General features: G+C 45.5%; 1 protein-coding gene, 1 long non-coding RNA gene and 1 other non-coding gene across 3 annotated transcripts in view; 2 read left to right on the top strand and 1 right to left on the bottom strand.

The window, feature by feature from the left end:
• The window catches only part of ATP8B1 (ATPase phospholipid transporting 8B1), a 107694-nt gene extending 104689 nt beyond the window's left edge, over positions 1-3005 (top strand). Inside the window, exons 27-28 of the mRNA NM_001192839.1 lie at positions 1209-1339; positions 2500-3005. Of these exons, the coding sequence (NP_001179768.1) occupies positions 1209-1339; positions 2500-2724 (356 nt within the window). The 3' untranslated portion in view covers positions 2725-3005. The remainder of the gene's footprint in view (positions 1-1208; positions 1340-2499) is intronic.
• Positions 762-21766, bottom strand: LOC132343798 (uncharacterized). Its single transcript, XR_009492762.1, has 2 exons — positions 17074-21766; positions 762-2744 (listed from the first exon to the last, which is right to left on the bottom strand). It is a non-coding gene; the product is annotated as an uncharacterized lncRNA (long non-coding RNA).
• On the top strand, positions 20204-20308 carry LOC112444246 (U6 spliceosomal RNA). The gene has a single exon (XR_003032499.1). It is a non-coding gene; the product is annotated as a U6 spliceosomal RNA (small nuclear RNA).
• Positions 21767-21815: the final 49 nt, after the last annotated feature.

Here is a 21815-nt window from a genome sequence, read left to right as displayed (position 1 = left end):
TAAGAATCCACCTGCAATGCAGGAGATGCAGGAAATGTGGGTTCGATCCTTGGGTCCGCAAGTTCCCCTGGAGGAGGGCATGGCAATTCACTCTAGTATTTTTGCCTGGAATATTCCAGGGACAGAGCAGCCTGGCAGGCTACAGTACATGAGGTCACAAAGAGTTGGACACAACTAAGCACGTACGTGGTAATAACCCTTTTCTTATTGGAACTGAGCTCATTTTTGGGTCTGTGTTCTTCCTTACTGTGACTGTGTTCTGAACTTTTAGTACCTAGTTACTTAGGCTATTCCCATAGGGAACCCATACACATTTATCAGTGTTAAAACCACATTTAAAAAATAAACACTATTATTTTTATAAACTCACAGTATTAAGTACAGAAAATATTGTGACAAATTTGGCTCAGTTGTAAAATTAAGTAGTATATATGATTACCTGGTTGTATTAACAGAATTGAATTGTTACTTCCTCTGACATAAAAAACTAGAAGCCGAATTCAGTAGAAAAAGCCAAGCTCTAGCTGGATGGATATGGATTTTAATTCAGGAGTTGCATAGCTAGTTCTGTTACCTTGGACCAATTTTTTATTAATACTTCTCCACTGCTTGGTTTCTTCATGTAGTAAAGATAGCAATACTCACCTCTCAGAAATGAGTAAATGGCATGATCTGTATAAAACACCTGCATAAGGCTTACCCACAAACAGTAGTGCCTGCTGTTAACATGTGGTTTCAAACCAAAGGTATAAATTGGAAAGTGCTTTTAAAATAAATTTGTTTTTAATCGAAGGATAATTGCTTTACAATATTGTGTTGGTTTCTGCCATACATCAACATGAATCAGCCATAGGTATATATAGGAAAGTGCTTTTTTAGGTTCCTGAAAAAAAAAAAAAAATCCAAAGGTATAAATTGCCTACTTTTGCATTTCTTATTAATTCAGTGCCAACAAATGTACCTTTTTCCCTTATTTATTCACTTATATACATTTGCCTTGTTCCAAAGAGTTTATGTTCCTAATTCTGCTTTGCTTAGTCTGGTTTTAAAATGTTCATTCCTTGAGTGGTGATGGGATGTTCTGGGGAGGGCAATCTGGTTGTAAAAGTTTACTGGAGAGAATCCATTTGTGGACTGTGGAATATTAGCCATGGCCTCCCCGCCCTGGGATGAAAGGACCATTGTGAGTCATCCTCTGCTTTTTCCAGGCACAGCTTCAAATGCTCTGAGACAGCCGTACATTTGGTTGACCATCATCCTGACTGTTGCTGTGTGCCTGCTGCCCGTTGTTGCCATTCGCTTCTTGTCAATGACCATCTGGCCATCGGAAAGCGATAAGGTATAGAAAAAAACAGACTTCCCCTAACTCGGAGTGCCTCCCCCAGAAATCAGAGCGTTTCTCCAAAGCAGCTCTCCTGAAAAATTCTCAGCTCTTAGGAAGTTTGGTCTGTTTTTAGGACTACTTCTCTTTAACTCCACCTTGCAAATAAGTCCTTTGGGGTTGGTATTTTTGTTTGCTTGTAGGAAGAACAGTATGTACATCTACCCTCTCGATTTAGCAATTATACTATTAGTATTTTGCCCTGCATACAGGTTGGGATTTTTTTCCCATTTAAAGACAAATGTCACCTCTTATAGCAGGATCCTTTGAGCTGCAAGTATCAGGAAGATAGGGCTCAAAAGGACTCAGTGATAACGTACCACCTCCACTCACAGAACAGGCTTCAGGCTCAGGCGATGAGCAGCCGGCTGGGTTTCTTTCTCTCTCTCCCCTCTGCTGTCTCCACTGTTTGCTTCATCTTTCTGAAAGATGGCTACAGCAGTTCCTGGCACGGCATCCTGCCATGTCAGTACCCAGGGGAAGATCAGAGACTGATTCTCCTGGAGCTTTCCTTAGGAGCCTGGTGACTTTGGGGAGGGCTCAGCACACTCCCTTCATGTCTCCTGAGTCAGAATTAGGGCACATGCCCATTCCTGGACTAGTCGAGAACAAGGGAAATCAATCGGTCCCACCATGCGGGTGGAGTCCACATCCCAGGAGGAGCTTAGCTGTGAGGAAGAGGAGGGAACCTGGATAAGCTCCATCTCCATCAGAAAGGAGGGGAGAGAAGCTGCCAGGCAGGCAAGGAACCTTCATGTCCTATGCATCTCCCTCCCCCACTGACCAGAGTGTGCATTAAACACCCAGAGACACTAAAGGTCTTTTCTAAAACTGTGCCAGTCCGCTCTATGAACTGGAAAGAGCACCAGTTGAGGAGTGGGAGTCCTGGCTGCCCTGTTTCTAGCTCTGACAGATTGCAAGCCTCATGGAACCTCTGCCTCCGCTTCCTCCTCTCTAAAGCCAAGCTGGAGATGCCCACCCCTCAGGGAGGCGGGTGTGGGGAAGCCTGGTCCAGGGTCCCGGTCAGTCCGAGGGGCTCCCCCTGCGGGAACAGACCCGTGTTTCCATTCGGCCTCCCGGCTCTCCCTCATCTGGTCCCGCCTCTCCCGCTTCTGCAGATTCAGAAGCACCGGAAGCAGCTAAAAGCCGAGGAGCAGTGGCAGCGGCGCCAGCACGTGTTCCGCCGGGACGTGTCCACGCGGCGCTCGGCCTACGCCTTCTCGCATCAGCGCGGCTACGCCGACCTCATCTCCTCCGGCCGCAGCATCCGCAAGAAGCGCTCGCCCCTGGACGGGGTCATCGCCGACGCGTCGGCGGCGTACAGGCGCACCGCGGAGAGCTGAGGCGCCGGCTCCCGGGTGACCTGTAGAACAGTCACACGGAGGAAACGTCTATGGCTTTTTTTAATGAGAGACTGGGAACTTTTTGTAAAAAACTGAACTTGTCACGGGGATGCTGAAGACAAGAACCTTTTCAGCAAACGACTTGGTTTTGCTGTGGCAATCGTTCAACCTAAGAAGACCTTTCGAAAAGTCAGATTATTCAGATGCTGATATTTCATTATGATTCAAAGTGAACATTTTAAACTCCGTCTCAATCTAGGACAAGAGAATTTGAAAACGTCTTCAATTTCAGTTCAAATGGTATCGTTTTATAAAATTAGTAAGCTCTTCCTGTCTGGGAGCTTTGTCAGGAATTTCCCAGAGGCTCTTTTTTCTTCCTGGAGTCTACCTTACATAACAAAGACCTTATAATAGCAGTGACAGAAGACTCATGAATGTTCATCTCCTAAAAGCTAAGTGGTCTTTTTCAGAGTTGATAACGGGACTGCATGATTTCATGTTCTCATGTGGATCTAATTCAGCTCAATCAACAAAAATGATTCACATTTCATAAACACAAGGTCTGAGTCTGTTTCGGTTTACTACCAGGTTAAAAAAGGACATTACCTTCGTTTACTCTCACTATTGTATATTGTTTCAGCCACTTCCTGTAGAACAAGTGAGTTTATTGTCTATTATCGATTTAAAAAAACATGCATTTATTTATGGTTTTTTTTTTTTAAAGCGCTTTTAAAAACTGAGGGTATCAGTGATAAATGGCAGAATATTCTGCAAAGCTTTCTTTTGAAAAGCAAACTTTTGTGCCTGCCTATGTGTAAAGTGTTTTATAAGGGACATAAAACAGAGACCTCATTCTTTTCTACTTAAGAGAAATGGCTTTTGGTAGCCATATTCCTAATAGTGTATCCTTCTAAAATTGAAGATGACTTTGGCAATTATGGAAACTGGCCTCCAAGAGGTAAGAGTGATTTATCCAAGGGCTTTTCTCATCCTGTGTTTCACACTTTCATTTTCGCATTCCAGTGAAGATACAGAAGTGTCTTCAATAATTCTGTTCCTTACCATTAGGTTGTGAATGTTCACAATATTCATTCGAGTTCTTTGTGAGGAAATCGCAGTGTGTAAATAGTTCATTGTCCAGGTATAAGCAAAGAATGTTTAGCTCTTTATTCTATGGAAGTAAATTTCTGGAAGTTTACAACTTTTGTCTTGTAAATAAACAAAAAATTGTAAGGTTATTTTTTTTTGGTAAAGAAAAGTTAGCTTGTGTAATTCTGTCAGTTTCCAATTTCTCTCCTGTTTTGCGAATTGTGGGAAAGGTCGACAATGCAAATGTGTCAAAGACTTCCATGGTTGGGTGCAATATTAATTTTAAAATGCAAATTGTTTTGGATAAATTATTTCTATATTCTGTAAATCTGAGATTAATGTATATTTTTGTTTAAAAAATAAACTCTTTGGTAAAATTTTGGGAAGTACAATCTGTTAAAGTATTGTTTAAGTTCTTTATTTTAGAGTGGGGCAGATGATAGAGAATCTAGGCCTACCTGGTTTCCAAAGGAACACAGGGGTCCTTTGTGGTGAGAAGTAAGCTGCAGACGGGATACTAAGTGTAGGGGTGAAGTGGCTGAGACAAGAAGCTCCGACAACAAAGTCAGAGTATGGATTAACCGTTGGTAAGAACAACTGTATCCAGGGAGAGTGCATCTTAGGATATGAGAAGGGGGACAATTCATCCAAGTGACCTCAGCTCTCTGGAGGTAGAATAAAAGCAACAGTAACCCCTGACCAAAAGCAGGGGCTGGGAAGTGGGGAGACAGTTCAGAAATACAGGGTGAAGGACTGGCAGAAAAATAAGCAAAGGGATACTATCAGGATGTTGAAGGGCAGGAGAGCAGGTAGGGACCGGGAGGGCCAAGTCTGACACACGGCTGCAGAACAGGTGGTCAGCTCCTGGGCAGGAGGGCAGGCTGGGACCCCATTAGGGGAATGGCCCATCTCCCTTGCAGAGGAGGAGGTTCTCTGAAGGATAGCAATGGAAGACTTTGGCGGGGGGCGGGGGGGGGGGGGCGGTATCAGTAGTAGTAGCAGGTGATGAGAGAGTTCTAGTTCTGGGGGTGTTTTGTAAGGTAGGAAATCAGGACCCCGCTCTCTGCTCTTCTACACCAGGTAGCCTGCTTCTGGAGCAGAATTTCATGTCCGCATCAGGGCAACCCACTGAAGTGGGGCGGGGGGAGGAGACAAGACAAATTATTAGCCTCTGTAATAGGAATGGTATGAGAAAACCTCAGCAGACCTGGGGGATGGCCCCTTTAAAAAAAAAAAGGCCACTTTTCCTTAGGATATGCTACTGTATTTAAACTGGTGAGGAACAAGTGTTTCTAACGAGAGCACCATCTAAAGGTTCCTGCTGACGCTCAGGACCAGAAACTGTTGAGTAAAGACAACTGGTGGAGAGAAAATGGTTCTTAAGAGACTCCAACGTGATAGCAAAATGTACCCTGATGGCATCTAAATGTTTTAACAGTTGCTGCCTCATATGATGTGAACGAAGCTTAGGAAAATTTTAAGACAGCTTCTAAAAGTCTTGTCAGAATCTGCTAGTAAGTTAGAGCTGCAATAAAACTTGTGGTGCCTTTATAAATACAAAAAGGCCTGACAAAACACTGAGAGGAAAACTAAGCACTTCCAGGAAGAAGTAGAGATTGGGCTGGGCCCTTAAAAATAAACACTGTAAAAATAATTTTCTTGACCTGAATAGTCATTTTTCCAAAGATTATAAATGTCTTATAAGCATATGAAAACATCCTCAAATATCATTAGTCAATAGAGAAGAACAAATCGAAACCATAATGAGATTCCACTTCACATCCACTAGAATGACTATTAAAACAAAATAACATGTGTTGACAAAAATATGGAGAAATTGTAACCCCCCCCCATTTTTTGCAGATGGAAATGTAAGACACTGAACCCACTCTGGAACAGTTTGGCAGTTCCTCACAAGTTAAACAGAATTACCATATGACCCAGCAGTTCTCCTAGCTGTGTGCAGTGTGTGTACACGTATATCCGCAAACACTGAAAGCAGGTACTCAAATACTTACATCTGAATGTCTACAGAAGCGCTATTTACAATAGCCAAAAAGGTAGAAACAGGGACTTCTCTGGTGGTTCAGTGGTTAAGAATCTGCCTGCTAATGCAGAGGACACAGGTTCAAACCCTGGTCCGGGATGATTCCACATGCCATGGGGCAGCAAAGCCCGTGTGTCACGGCTGAGCCCACACGCCCTAGAGTCCCTGCTCTGCAACAAGACGAGCCACCGCAATGAGAAGCTCGATCACCCCGACTGGAGAAAGCCAGCACACGGCAGCGAAGACCCAGTGCAACCAAAAGTGAGTAATATCTTTATCTTTTTTTAAAGGTAGAAACAATCTGGGGCTCCCCTGATGGCTCAGTGGTAAAGAATCCGCCTGCCAACGCAGGAGGCACTGGTTCCATCCTTGGGTTGGAAAGATCCCCTGGAGGAGGAAATGGCAACCCACTCCCAGATTCTTGTCTGGGAAATCCCACGGACAGGGGAACCTGGTGGGCTAGTCTGTGGGGTTGCAAAAGCGTTGGACACGACTTAGTGACTAAACAACAGCAAGAACAACCTAAATATCCACCAACAGGTAAACAAATGGGATATATCCATATAATGGAATACTACTTTGCCATAAAACGAGGCCAGTTTAAGATAGTGACATAGGAAGACCCTGAATTCACTTCCGTCTGCAAACACACCAAATCTGTAGTTACGTACGGAACAACTTCCTCTGAAAACAAACCGAAAACAACAACGTGCTAAGGGACTCAAGGAAAAACACAAGAGGTGGGAAAAGCTGAGACATAATTTTACTGAAGAAGCCCGCCCCTGGTACCCTAAACTCAGAGCTGCTCCACGAGGAACACAGGGTGTAACTCACATCGGGCATCCCAACATTTAAGACCTGCGCCTGAGACAAGGCCCGGACATATCCAGCTTTGAGAGCCAACGGGACTCACATCTAAGACCCACAGGTCACAGCAAAGAGAAATCGCTATTAAAGAGCTCATACCTTCAGACTCACCCGCACCAGGGCCCAGCAGAGAAGGAGCCGACCGAGATGCACCCAGACTTTATGTAAGAGGCTTACCGCTTATGTTCAAGCGTCGGCCCAAGGGGCAGGCATCTGGTTTACCGCCCATGTGGGGCCTGCTGGGCACCCTCCCACGCAGAGGCTGGCAGACACCATCTTTGTTGGCTCCCTTTGCCTCACTCCTGCTGGCAGGACACCATCCTTTTTATTTTTTTTAATCTAGGTCTCCTTTTCTCCCTGCAGTTGGCACCATCTTTATGCCCTCCCTATGCTGCAGTCTAGAGCACCAGTGTGTCCCAGCAGGGAGCTTTCACATGTATGTGGTATCGTGCTTTCCATCAGGTACCCTGGTTTTTGTGACTACAGCTTAGGGGACATAAGGGACACCCTTGATTAATCATCTGGCTATGGTGCCAAGTGGGGCTTATGCTCAGTAGGTCCCACAGGACTGTAACCAACAGAGAAAGCTTTTCACCGGCTCGCACCTCCAGGGCACAGCAAGAGGCAACAGTCCGTGAAGTCGTACTAGGAGAGTCCCGCTACCCTATCTCACTGTCTCTTAGTAGGTGACTTCAATACCGCAGTTTCATGGATAGATCACCCAGACAGGACACCAATAAGGAGACATTTGTTTTAAACAATACGTTAAAGGAAAGGGATCTAACAGATACACACCATTTCATCCAAAAGTAACAGATGTTTTTCTTAAGTGCACACGAAACTTTCTAAAGGGTAGATCATTTGTTCAGCCACAAAACAAGTCTTCTTAATTTAAGATGACAAATCATACCAAGCATCTTTCTGTCCATGGTGGTATGCAACTAGAAATCAATCACAAGAAGAAAACTGGGAAAAAATCACAAATACGTGAACTTCAAATAAACTACTACGGAACAACCAATGAGTCGATGCCAATGATGTGATATACATACAGAAAACTTCAAAGGCTCCACCCAAAAAACTGTAAAAACTAATAAACAAAAAATAGTAAAGCTGCAGGATACAGTATCAATACAGTTGACTCTTGAACAGCAAAGGTTTGCACTGAATGAATCACTTATATGTGACTTTTTTTCCAATAAATACACTATAGTACGATACAGAGAAGGCAATGGCACCCCACTCCAGTACTCTTGCCTGGCAAATCCTATGGACAGAAGAGCTTGGAAGGCTGCAGTCCATGGGGTCGCTGAGGATTGGACACGACTGAGCGACTTCATTTTCACTTTTCACTTTCATGCATTGGAGAAGGAAATGGCAATCCACTCCAGTGTTCTTGCCTGGAGAATCCCAGGGACGGGGGAGCCTGGTGGGCTGCTGTCTATGGGGCTGCACAGAGTTGGACACGACTGAAGCGACTTAGCAGCAGCAGCAGCAGCAGCAGCAGCAGTACCATACGGTCTTGACAGCTGAATCTGTAGATGCAGAGGGCCAGCTGTAAAGTTATACAGATTTTTGACGGTGTGGGTGTGTGTGTCGGGGCCGGGGCGGTACTGGGGGTGTCGGTGCCCAACCCCCGTGGTATTCAAGAGTGTGCTGCTGCTGCTCGGCCACGCCTGGCTCTTTATGACGCCACGCACTGCAGCCTGCCAGCGTTCACCTTCTCCACATCCTTGCCAACATCTGTTATTTGTTGTCTTTTTGACAATGGCCATTCCAACAAGTGTGAGGTGGTATCTCATTATGGCTGTGATTTACATTTTCCTGATAATGAGTGATGTGGAGAGTATCTTTTCATGTACCTGTTGGCTATGTGTGTCTCTTTTGGAAAAATGTCTATTTTTTAATTGTTTTTGGGTTTTTTTTTCCTGTTGAATTGTTTATACATTTTTGTATATTAACGCCATACAGAAAATGACTGGCAAGTATTTCCTCCCATTCAGTGATGTCTTTTGCTGTTCAGGAGCTTTTTAATTTGACACAGTCCCACTTGTTTGCTTTTGCTTTTATTGCCTTTGTTTTTGGTGTCAAATCCAAAAAAAAAAAAAAATTATCACCAAGACTGACATCAAAGAACTTAGCACTTACGTGTTCTTCTAGGAGTTTTATGGTTTCAGGTCTTATATGCAAATAATTTGGTCCACTTTGAGTTAATTTCTCGGTATGATGTTAGACAGTGGCCACAGCAGCCTACCCTAACCAACATAAAATTAACCAGCACACTGGGAATGAGCAGTGAGCTAGCCCATCAGCAGCGTCCATTAGAGGCATCATTACTTCTTCATATTTATATGCAGAGAAGACATTTAAGCTGATCCCCAAATAAGCACGTATAACCCTGAAATCTACGGTAGTTTTACCATTGTTTTTGTTTTGTATAAAAAGAAAATCTGTTTTTCTAGTATTTTTTCAGTTGATGTGAAATCCATGTAACTTAAAAGTAAGCATTTTAAAGTGTGCAGCTCAGGCATTTAGTACAGGAGTTCACAGTGCTGTGTAACCACCACACAGATCAAGTTCCAAAACATTTTCATTACAACAGAAGAAAACCCCACACCCACTGTGATGGTTAACGTTATGCGTCAACTTGGGTTGACAGATGGCAGAGGGAAGATTAGATTACTGACAAGGCTGAACTGCTGACTGACTGCTAACCGACCTCCAGACTACTTCCGTATGAGAACAATACATCCTTCCTTGTTTAAGCTGTGTTAGGGTTTCTGCTACTTGTGGCTGAAAGCAATTCTAAATAACACAATGCAAAAAATCACAGCAAATACACAAAAAGGAAGAAGTTTAAAGGAGGGAAAATGGTCTCAATACAATTAGATTTAAAAAATTAATTAAATGCATAATAACTGTGGGAAAGGAAATAAATCTACGATTGTTGAAGGTGATAATGGTTTTATTTTTGGAAAACACAGGAAGGTCAACTAAAGAAACTATGACAGTAAGAATTCAACACGATAGTGGGAACAAAACAAACGTAAGGATAACATTCATTTATCAGCAACAACAAACAGAAGATATAATGGGGAAAAGATAGTACTGCTGACCTTTGAACAAGGCAGGGGTTAGAGAGGCTGGCCCCTGCACAGCTGAAAATCCGAATAAAACTTGACAGTTGGGTCTCCATATCTGTAGTTCCATATCCATGGATTTAACCAACCATGGACCATGCAGTACTGACTGCAATATTAACGGAAAAAAAAATCTTATCTAAAAAGTGGGCCCATGCAGTTCAAATCTGTGTTGTTCAAGGTCGAATGTTTGCTGTTACTGTTGTTTAGTCAGTCATGTCCAACTCTTTGCAACCCCATGACTGTAGCCTACCAAGCTTCTCCGTCCATGGGATTTCTGAGGCAATACTAGGGTGGGTCCCCATTTCCTCCTCCACAACTATGTTTACAACTTCAAAAAAAAAAAAAAGGATAAAATACTGAGGAATAAAGTTGACAATTAAGACCTATATGAACAAAGCTTTAGAACAGTAGTGAATTCACAAGAATAGTTAAGCAACTGAAAGCCATGCTGTGTTCTTAGATCAGTTATAACACCATAAAGAGTAGTTTTCCTAGTATATAAAAGGCATATGATCTCTATAAAAATGCCAGTTATTTTCTTTAATAGACAGACTCAAGTTCACATGAAAATTATTACAATAAAAGCCAGGAAACTAAAAGAGAAAGCAATGTGGAGAGACTACCCCTACCATATATTAAATCATATAATTTTAAAAGTAATTTAAACAACGTGATTCTGCTGCATGATTATACATTCTATGGAACAGTTTAGAAGGTCCAGAAATAGCTTCAAACATACGTGGAAATTTACTACACGTAAAGGTGAGCTCAAAGGTCAACGGGAGACAGACAGGCCTGGAAAATCCCATGGACGGAGGAGCCTGTGAGGCTGCAGTCCATGGGGTCGCGAAGAATCGGACTCGACTGAGCGACTTCACCTTCACTTCACTGGCACAACAGGAAAACAAATTGAATGCCTTACACTACAGTAGAATAAATTTCAAGTAAATAAAAGATTTAAATGTAAAAATACTCATAAAACCACTAGAAGAAAAACATGAGAAAATTCAAATACAGACTGAGTAGAGAAAGGCTTTCTAATTAAGACTAGGGAATTCCCTGGTGGCCCAGTGGGTAGGACTCTGCACATTCACTGAGAACCCAGTTTCAATCCCAGGTCGGGGAACTAAGATCCCACAAGCCCCGCGCACATCCAAAAAAAAAAAGACTAAAAGTCCAAAGCCTCCAAAGACGACTCAGACTAGTAAGTTCAAATGTAAAAATGTAAAAGCCTTCCTTATTTTAAAAAAGTACAAGAAGAAGATAAATGGTAAAGTAGATAAAAATATATTTGCAACTCACGTCAAAAAGCTAATTATCCTAATAAACAAAGACTTCCTTGGATCTGAAAGACTCCAACAATCCAACAGGAAAAAAAGAAAATACGGGCAAAGCACACAAATAAATCACAGCAAAAGAAATACAAATGGCTCTTACACACACACACAAAAGATGTTTAATCTTATCTGTAATAAGAGAAATCCAGATCAAAATGATTTTAGTAGACCACGTTCACCTATCAACTGGGCAAAAAAGATAAAGGTCGGCAATGCAATACTGATACTATGGCAAACAAACCCCCTATTTTATTATTGGTAGGAATATAAATTGATAAAACTCTTAGCAACTTATCTACTAACATTTCAAATGTATATACATTGTGACCTAGCAATCACATTTCTCAAATTTATCCTGCAGCTAAATGTTTCCCACAGGGGAAATGACATGTACAATGATTGTACTGCAGCACTGTTTGTAGAAAACACTGGCAGTGAACTAGAAATCCATCACAGCAGACTGGTTAAACGAAGCAAAGTACGTGCTGACGGCAGAACGCCATGAAACCACAGCAGAGACTACCAGGGAAAAAGATCTGCATGAGTCACTGTTTTGTGAGAAGCGCGGGTACAGAACTGTGTGTGGCGGCTACCTTTATATACAAAACAACAGAGGAGGAGGCAATGAAACTGATCTACAGATTCACACACTCCCAATCAAAATTGCATAGGTTTTTTTACGGTAAGAACTGACAAACTGATTCTAAAATTCAAGTGGAAATGCCAAGGACCTATGATAGCCAAAACGAGAAAGAAAAATAAAGTCAGAGAAGCTAGTACCACTTGATTTCAAGAATTATTATAAAGCTATATTCATGCAAAGGTGGGCACGGTAAAGGACATAAATGGCAAGGACCTAATAGAAGCAGGAGACTAAGTGGCGGGAAGAATACACAGAAGAGGTACACTAAACAAGTCTCAGTGACCCAGCTCAGTGTGCTCACCCACCTAGGGCCAGACATCCCGCAGTGTGAGGTGGGCCTCAGGCAGCATCACAACGAACAAAGCCAGTGTGTGTGGGGCTGTGGGGGTAGGTGGGGTGGGGGGGGATGGCATTCCACCTGAGCTATTTAAAACCCTAAAAGATGATGCTGTTAAAGTGTGCACTCACAGTCAAAGTCTTAGTTCTTAGTTGTGTCTGACTCCTTGTGATCCCCACGGACCGCAGCCCACCAGGCTTCTCTGACCACGGGGTTCTCCAGGCCAGAATACTGGAGTGGGCTGCATTTCCTTCTACAGGGATCTTCCCAACAGAGGGATCAAAACCAGGTTTCCTGCACTGCAGGTGGATTCTTTACCATCTGAGCCACCTGGGAAGCCCCAGCAAATTTGTAAACCTCAGCAGTGACCACAGGACTTTGCCGACAAAGGTCTGTCTAGTCAGAGCTATGGCTTTTCCAGTAGTCGTGTATGGATGTGAGAGTTGGACTATAAAGAAGGCTCAGCACCAAAGAATTAATGCTTTCAAATTGTGAAGCTGAAGAAGACTCTTGAGAGTCTCTTGAACAGCATAGAGATCAAGCCAGTCCATCCTAAAGGAAATCAACCCTGAATTTTCATTGGAAGGACTGATGCTAAAGTTCCAATACTTTGGTCACCTGACTTGAAGAGGCGACTCATTGGAAAAGACCCTGCTGCTGGGAAAGACTGAGGGCAGGAGGAGATGGGGGTGACAGAGAAAGAGATGGTTGGGTGGCATCATCAACTCTATGAACAGAGTTTGAGCAAGCTCCAGGAGATGGTGAAGGGCAGGGAAGCCTAGTGTGCTGCAGTCCGTGGGGTGGCAAAGAATCAGACATGACTGAGTGAGTGAACGACAACTCCAAAAGTTAAGTAACAACCACAACAGAAGAAATTATATTTAAACCAAAAAAGGATAGTTTGAGTTGGTATTTCTTCCTACTTAAGTCACAAATCCTCTCAGAAGATTTCCCTAGCCCACATATTCCTCCCTAGACCAGCAGCCCTCCGAGGTTTACTGTGCCCCCTGGGGTGCCTGGGAATCCCAAGCCACGGTGGTTTCCCGTTCATGGTTACTGACTGAGAGCCATGTTCTATCAGGCCATTTACACACACGTTGTTCTTTGACCTCTGAAGAGTCTAACATCTTAAGAAAAAGGAAAGTGAAAGTGAAATCGCTCAGTTGTGTCCGACTCTCTGCGACCCCATGGACTGTAGCCCACCAGGCTCCTCCATCCATAGAATTTTCCAGGCAAGAGTACTGGAGTGGGTTGCCCTTTCCTTCTCTAGGGGATCTTCCCAACCCAGGGATGGAACCCAGGTCTCCTGCATTGCAGGCAGACGCTTTACCATCTGAGCCACCAAGGAAGCCGCCAAGGTCATGTTAAATAAATGGTAGCATCAATAAAAGTTGAGAGGATGTTCCGTATTCAAAGACCAGTACAGATTTACCATCCAATCAATTATCGGCTAAGATAAGCTCATTTGTAGGATGCATAGGAAGAAATAACTCTCAAAGTTCTTAAATTATCAGAAATTTGGCTTTGGGAATTCCCTGGCAGTCCAGTGGTTAGGACTCTTTGCTCTCCCTGCTGAAGGGCCTGGGTTCAATCCCTGGTTGGGGAACTAACTTTCTACAAGCTGAATAGTGGGGCATAAAAAAGAGAAAGAAGAGAAAGAAAACAAATGGTCTCAAAACTTTTTTGGGAGCCATATGGCTTGCGGGATCTTAACTCCCCAACCAGAGATTAAACTTACGTCCCTTGAAATGGAAGCAAGGAGTTCTAATCACTGGACTGCCAGGGAATTCCCCAGCCTCAAAAATTGAATCAAATTATAATGAAAGTGTTTACAATAAATATAAGAGGAAGGGGACTGCAGCCATGAAATTAAAAGATGCTTACTCCTTGGAAGGAAAGTTATGACCAACCTAGATAGCATATTCAAAAGCAGAGACGTTATTTGCCAAAAAAAAGTCCGTCTAGTCAAGGCTATGGTTTTTCCTGTGGTCATGTATGGATGTGAGAGTTGGACTGTGAAGAAGGCTGAGAATTGATGCTTTTGAACTGTGGTGTTGGAGAAGACTCTTGAGAGTCCCTTGGACTGCAAGGAGATCCAACCAGTCCATTGTGAAGGAGATCAGCCCTGGGATTTCTTTGGAAGGAATGATGCTAAAGCTGAAACTCCAGTACTTTGGCCACCTCATGGAAGAGCTGACTCAGTGGAAAAGACCCTGATGCTGGGAGGGATCCGGGGCAGGAGGAGAAGGGGACGACAGAGGATGAGATGGCTGGATGACATCACTGACTCGATGGACATGAGTCTGAGTGAACTCTGGGAGTTGGTGATGGACAGGGAGGCCTGGCGTGCTGCGATTCATTGGGTCGCAAAGAGTTGGACACAACTGAGAGACTGAACTGAACTGAAGAGGAAGGGAAATTCTAACAGAGAAGAGAAATCTACACTTCCCAACCAAGTATGCTGGTGAAAAGGCCAGGGTGCTCTTGCCAAATTCAGGATCTATGTCACTCACTCCAGAATAACCTATGATCTCCACTTGGAGCAATGATCAATGTTCTTCATTCTCAAGGTGCTGTCACATGCCCTGGAATGCTTCTGTTTCTTCCCACCAGGGATTAAAGATACTAGATCTGGACTGTGAAGCCAAGGAGGGAGGGCTCCACTAGCTTTTGGCATCAGGAATCAATTCTTCCAAGTGATAAGAATCAACCTTTAGGCTAGAGGTCAATTTGCCAAATAGGACTCCTCTTGCAGGTTCATACAAAATGAGTGTGGAGCCAAGCTGCTTAATGAGTAAGCTAGTCTATGGAAATCCTATAGGAGGCTTCTAGTCTATGGAAATCCTACAGGAGGCTTCTAGTCTATGGAAATCCTATAGGAGGCTTCTTGAAGAGTTTAATAGAGGTAACACTAAGGACTATTTCTAAAAATAGAGCTATGGTTCAAGTTTTTTGAATACTTGCATCAGGATTTCATCATTGTAAACATCTTGAGTAAATATTGGGGGCTTCCTCCAAGGTTCAGCAGGTCAAGAATCAGCCTGCAACACAGGAGACTGGGGTTCAATCCCTGGATCGGGAAGATCCCCTGGAGGAGGGCATGGCAACTCCCTCCAGCATTCCGGACAGGAAAATCCCATGGACAGAGGAGCCTGACGGGCTACAGTCCGTGGGGGCGCAAAGAGTTGGACGCGACTGAAGCGGCTGAGGTAAACACGGACCCGGAAGAGCTCTTTTCCATTCACTGGGTTTGTCCAAGACTGGGATATTTCTTAAGATTTTCTGACTTGGGGTGAAAATACCTTCACTTGGATCTGCTGCAACAGCAACAACAATCCTCATCAACCAAGAAATTACCAGCTGGGCCTCTGGGACTCCCAGAGACCCCCAGGAGCCTCAGCTCCTGCTAAACTGGTACCATGACTGCTTTTCCAAATTACCTGGAGGAGGTCCACCTCACTGCTTTCAGAGACACAATTAACTGCCTTGAAAGCTTCTCTGGCTCTTCTTCCATCTGATTCTGTCTTCACCTTTCTTCAAGGCTACCCCAAATCCCATGTTATACCCAGGACAACTCAAAGAAACAGGGGGTTGAGGGGTCACGGCACTAATCCCCACTTGGCAGAAAATCCAAATATAGCTTTATAATCAACCATCTGCAAATTCAACTACCCCCAGAGTGTAGTACTGTAGTATGCTATTGCTATTATTGGTTAGTCCACAAGTCATGTCTGACTCTTTTGCAATCCCATGAACTGCAGCCCATCAGGCTCCCCTGTCCATGGGATTTCCCAGGCAAGAATACTTGAGCGGGTTGCCATTTCCTTCTCCAGGGGATCTTCCCGACACAGGGATGGAACCCGCGTCTCCTGCATTGGTAGGCGGGTTCTTTGCCACTGAGCCACCAGGGAAGCCAGCATTTTTGGGGGAGGACGACTCATACTGGTTCAAACTCATGTTGTTCAAGAGTCAACTGTTGTACTTCTTACATTGAACTATAAGGTAAGGAAAGGTGTTGAAGCTGAAAAGTTGTGGAGTTTTGAGACTCAGAAAGCTCCTATTTAATGGCCTGAAGCTGCAAAGAGGGCATTTCCTGCGAGTTGGGCATTGGAAAGGATCTGCAAAGTCTGAGATACTTGGAATACTGGCCAGAATTCACTGGGGGTGAAGGAGGGTGGGACGGGATGGGGAGGGCCCACCAGCAGCCCTCAGCAGTTTGAAGGCTTGAAGGTTTGATTTTGCAGGATCGTGAAACAAAAGAACAATGACTAACTATCAATACCACTTACGTTCTAATTCAGAAGGCTCTCCAGATGCCGAGCACACACTTTCTGTGTAACCTGACCTCATATTAACCTCACAAAGGGAACCTTTCCAGGGGGTTATTAGCATTTTACAGACGAAAACCCTGAGGCTCGGAGAAGTTAAGGAATGCAACCAGGGTCACCGAGGCACAAAGTAAGAGCCCCGCTTCGTGGGGTATCTGGCTTTAGAGCCCCGTTATTCACCCTCCTTAAAGGACAGCAGGATTTCCAAATAATGTCATTCACTTTTAGGGAGACATGATAAGATAAAGGTAGCAGCTGACAACCATGAAGGCGTTCTGGGAATCACAGAAATAACGAAGTGAAGTGCTTAAATTTAACTTTACAAGGAAAAGGAAAGTTATGTTTTCAGGTCCTTAAATCAATAGCTTCACCGTAATCATAACCCTACTTTTATGTCTGCAATTTCAAACCAGTTTTAAATATTAAGCTTTTTTTTTTTTTTTTTTGGACTGCTTGACCGACTTGTTAATTAGCAAACAATTAACCTCCCCTCCCCGTCCCACCCCTCCACCCCGTTCCCGGCCCAGGGACGGGGAAACGTGCCCGAGAGACGCTCACAGGGATTTTCGCCTCTTCTCTCTCCAAAACTGTTTCGAGGAGCAAATAACCGAGCGCATGAGGCAGCTCTAATGAGCCCTGTGATTCGGTTAGGAGACTGCGCGCTGAAAGCGTCGCCCCGAGGACAACGTGACGCCCCGCCTTCCCGCCGCACTTGGGAGGTGCGCGCGCACCCGGGAAAGCGCGCCCAGGGGTGGGACCGCGGATGTGCCCGGAGACAGCATGGCGGCTCCGGCGTCGGGAACCCGGAGCGCAAGCCGGAGGCCCGCTACGGTGGCCCGCGGGGGCCCTTATAGTGTTAGAACGCTGACTCCCCTTCGGCTCCTGGTGGAGCAAAGGGAATTTCCACCCAGGGATCAGAAGAACCCTGAGCGGTCGCGGGGCCGAACAGCCAGGACCACCAGAAGAGGACACCCCCAGCTGGCCAGAGTCGGAGGAAGAAAGAAGAGCAAGGCCATTCATTGAATTTCTTCATTCCCTCGTGAGCACCGACAAACTTCGGTTTGTTCTTGATAGTGACTCTTTTCCGCGATCTGTAAAGGGAAGTTCTGTTTCCGGAGAGATAGGCTGGACTAAATCAGTCCGTCCAACAGCTAGTTATCAAGCGCTTACGGAGTGTAAGGCCCTGTGCTAAGTGCCCCCAGAACAAGTGCCCCTTGTCACTCGTCATTGAGTGTTCTCCCTGGTTAGAGAAGATGCTATGTACTGTGGAGATGGACAGGGCATATCCTAAGTCCACAGATGCTGGCCCTGTAGGCAGGGAGGGTACATCCTGTCTGGACGGTGACTCACTCTACAGTTGACGGGCATGTTGCTGCCTCCTTCGGGGGTTAAAGGGCTTCCCTGGTGGCTCAGATGGTAAAGTGTCTGCCTGCAACGCGGGAGACCTGGGTTTGATCCCTGGGTGCGGAAGATCCTCTGGAGATGGAAATGGCAACCCACTCCAGTTTTCTTGCCTAGAAAATCCATGGACGGCGGTCACAAAGAGTCGGACACGACTGAGCGACTTCACTCACCCCGGGGGTTAAATGCAATTCACCAGCCACAGGGTCGCCTCAAAGATTAGTGTCCCATCAAGTCCTCAAATGATGCTTTTGAACTGTGGTGTTGGAGAAGACTCTTGAGAGTCCCTTGGACTGCAAGATCAAACAAGTCAATCCCAAAGAAAACCAGTCCTGAATATTCATTGGAAGGACTGATGCTAAAGCTGAAGCTCCAATACTTTGGCCACCTGATGTGAAGAACTGACTCATTTGAAAAGACCCTGATGCTGGGAAAGATTGAAGATGGGAGGAGAAGGGGCCAACAGAGGATGAGATGGTTGGATGGCATCACTGACTTGATGGACATGAATTTGAGTAAGCTCCAGGACTTGGTGATGGACAGGGAAGCCTGGCATGCTGCAGTCCATGGGGTCGCAGAGTCATACACAACCGAGTGACTGAACTGAAGTCTTCAAAGTTAGTTTCCATTGTTGTCAGCTGGGTCCTCTGTAGTGGTAATCAGCCAGCCAGTTCAGCCTTGATGAAAGCCCATGTAGTTGAACTCATTCATAGCCTCCAGCCTGTTACTGTAGCCACAGTGTATGGTTTCTTTGAACAAGCACTGGGGGACTTGGAGGGTGGGGGAGGGAAAGCCAATATCCACAGTTTACAAAGACCTCCACTCCACCGAATGCCTTCTAAGGGGTGTTTACATGGGGCAAGATATCTTCATATTATGTGCCCATTCAGAAAAATTCATCCACATAACTCCCCACCAGACCACCATACCTAACCTCTAATCTTGTTCCTTCTAAGCCCCTGATTAACTGGTCAGCCCTTTAGCCAGTGTCCATCAGTCCCTCGTGCTACCTCTACGCACCTACGTGGTAAGCCAGTCATCCACTGAGAGTTCTAGCATCTGAGACGATTCCCCTTTGAAACTGTATTCCCCTTTGAAACTTTTTTAAAACTGTATCTTTTTTATTTTTAGTTTATCTATTTATTGGCTGCACTGCACAGCATGTGGCATGTCCCTGACCAGGGATCAAATTTGTGCCCCATGCGTTGGAAGCACAGAGTCTTAACCATTGGACGGCCAGGGACATCCCACCACTGTCTTTTGAGAGCTGCACCCGAGCAAGGCTGTAATACTGGCTTGTGCCAGCCGATTATGCAAGTGTCAGAGACTGGGTGTGGGGCAATCCCGAGTGTGTGGGTGTGGCTTGGGAAGAGGCAAGAGTGCCATCAAAGCAGGCGCTCTGGGACCTTCAGGCCCAGCCCTGTAGACGCGCTTTCTTTCCTCTTTCCAGTGGGATACCTCTGTGTGCATCCAATTTTATGGATCAGATGACACTCAATGCATGAAAGACAATTCAGATGACAGTCTGTGGCCTTCAGGGGAAGGTGCAGCCAGCCTGCCATGAGGGAGCTGGAGCAGGAAGAACCCGACCTCACCCCATCCCTGCCAGTGCTCCCTACTGGCTATATCCGCCCAAAAGACAGAGAGCCCATTGATGTGTCTACATGAGCCAGCCTCTGGGGTCTCCGTGCAGGATGAAGAGGAGAAATTCACTGGTTGGGCTGTGATGGCAGCCTCTAAGATGGCCCCCACTTACCTCCACCCCCTGGAATTCACCCCCTGTGTAGTCTTCTCCCATATTGTAGTAGGGCTGGTCTGTGTGACCAGTTAAAATACAGCAGAAATGATAAATGTCATTCGTTGGTTGGGTTATGAAAAGGCACTACAGTCTGGGTTTTAGTTGGTGTGGCATGTAGCTTCCTGAGATGGCCCTGGGATCCCTGCCACCTCCTGGGATTCATGCCCTGGTGTACAACTCCTTTCCTGGAGTGTAGGCTGGACCAAGTGACTCGAATCTAAGGAACAGGATACGGCAAAAGGGGGGAAACCAAGGACCGTGGCTTCCGTCTTGCCTGCACACTCTTTTGCCTTCTTGTTCGCTTGCTCTGGTGAAGGACACTGCCCACCGGAAAAGCCCTCATGGCAAGGAGCTGAGGGAGACCTCGGGCCAAGAGCCAGCGAAGAACTGAGGCCTTGAGTACAACAGCCTGAGGAAGTGAGTCCTCCTGACACCCACAGGAGCCTTTGGGAAGAGCATCACCCAGGTGAGACTTAAGAATCTCAGACTCTGCTCACTTCGGCAGCACATCTCCTAAAACTGGAATGGTAACAGAGATTAGCATGGCCCCCGTACGAAGACGGCACACAAATCTGTGAGGTGTTCTGTATATTTGTGTTATCTCACAACTTTCATCACAAACTGCTAAAAAACAATCTTAAATGAGCTCCAGATGACACCTCGATGGCAGCCTTTTTAGAGACCTGGTCCACAGGCAGTGTGAGAGAACAACTGCCGCTTGCAGTTTGGGGGTAATTTATTCTACAATATAGAATATAGGTACCCAATACAGTCTCGCTGCCTCTCTCCCTCCCTCCTCTTACTTCTGGGGAAAGTCAGCTGTCCTGTCATTGAGGAGCCCACCTGACATGAAACCACAGCCTCTTGCCAAGAGCCAGATCCTCACCTACTCAAGCCACCAGGTGACTGCAGCCCCTGCCCCACAGCTTGATTCAGAAGAGACCCTGGGTCTGAATACCACCCGCCCCCCATCCACTCCCCAGTGCTTCAGCCTCAGAAGCTACCTGAGATAACACATTTGCCTTTCAGCTGTAAGTAACTAGGGCATGGGCAAAGCAAGCATTCAACAAAGAGGGAAAGGGGAAAGCTCATGAAACTGGGTGAAATATTCTTAAATGAAAGTATCTGGTTTATATTTTTGATAGACTCTGAGCTTACCTATGGATTTATTTCCATAACCAAAGTATGCTTCCCTTTGACTCAGAGACAAACTCTGGTATACCAGTAAGTTGAGAATGATGACCCTAGCCACCCTTTACTACCTGTGACTGCTGGGCCCTGAACTTATTCATCCTTCACAAACAGGGAGATTGAAGTTTAGGTTAGCGCATTCAGCTCTAGTCACACAGCGACAGGCAGAACCAGAATTCCAGATCTGAAGCCCCAGTTCTTCACACGGTATTGTTACGACCTTCCTAATACTGATGTTTGTAAGTTAAAATAAAAATACACCCTGTGGAGGGAAGGGATATGTATACTCACGGCTGATTCAGACTGATGTAGGGCAGAAACCAACACAACGTTGTAAAGCAATTATCCTCCAATTTAAGATAATTTAAAAAAATACACACTATAATTCAAGTGACACAGAATTACATTCCTAAACTCAATGAAGCTAGAAAGTTAAAGCGTCTTCATGTTCAAGGTAGGCAATGAATGGGAGACAGGACTACCCCTAGCTCTGCCCCTCACCCCTACCTCCGCCCCAGCTCGCGGCTGATGACGACATGGATCGTCATTAATTTGATGACGACATAAATTCCACTCCAGGATCTGAGGATCTGGGATGAACCCCTGGGTCTGGTTTCCAGGAGGGCCTGACCGCGCCCACAGCAGGGGTAGGGGTGGGGCGGAACTAGGAGACTCAGCAGGGAAGTTGGGGAGATGGAGGCCGGAGGGACTGGGACTACAGCGCTGCCCGGGGTGTCTCGGGCCAAGGAGACCCCTGGCGGGACGTCTGCGCCTCGAGTCTCCAGCGCAGCCGGAAGGGAGAGGGTAGCCCGGAGGCGGCGCCGGAACCGGAAGTTGCCTCTGCCTGAACCGAAGATGGCGGCTGCGGCGCCGCGCGCCCTAGCTCCGTAACCACCCGTAACCAATGGAG

Source organism: Bos taurus, chromosome 24, assembly GCF_002263795.3.
Source record: "Bos taurus isolate L1 Dominette 01449 registration number 42190680 breed Hereford chromosome 24, ARS-UCD2.0, whole genome shotgun sequence".
In the NCBI taxonomy this organism is placed as follows: Eukaryota; Metazoa; Chordata; class Mammalia; order Artiodactyla; family Bovidae; genus Bos; species Bos taurus.
This window is presented reverse-complemented; position numbering and strand designations above follow the sequence as displayed.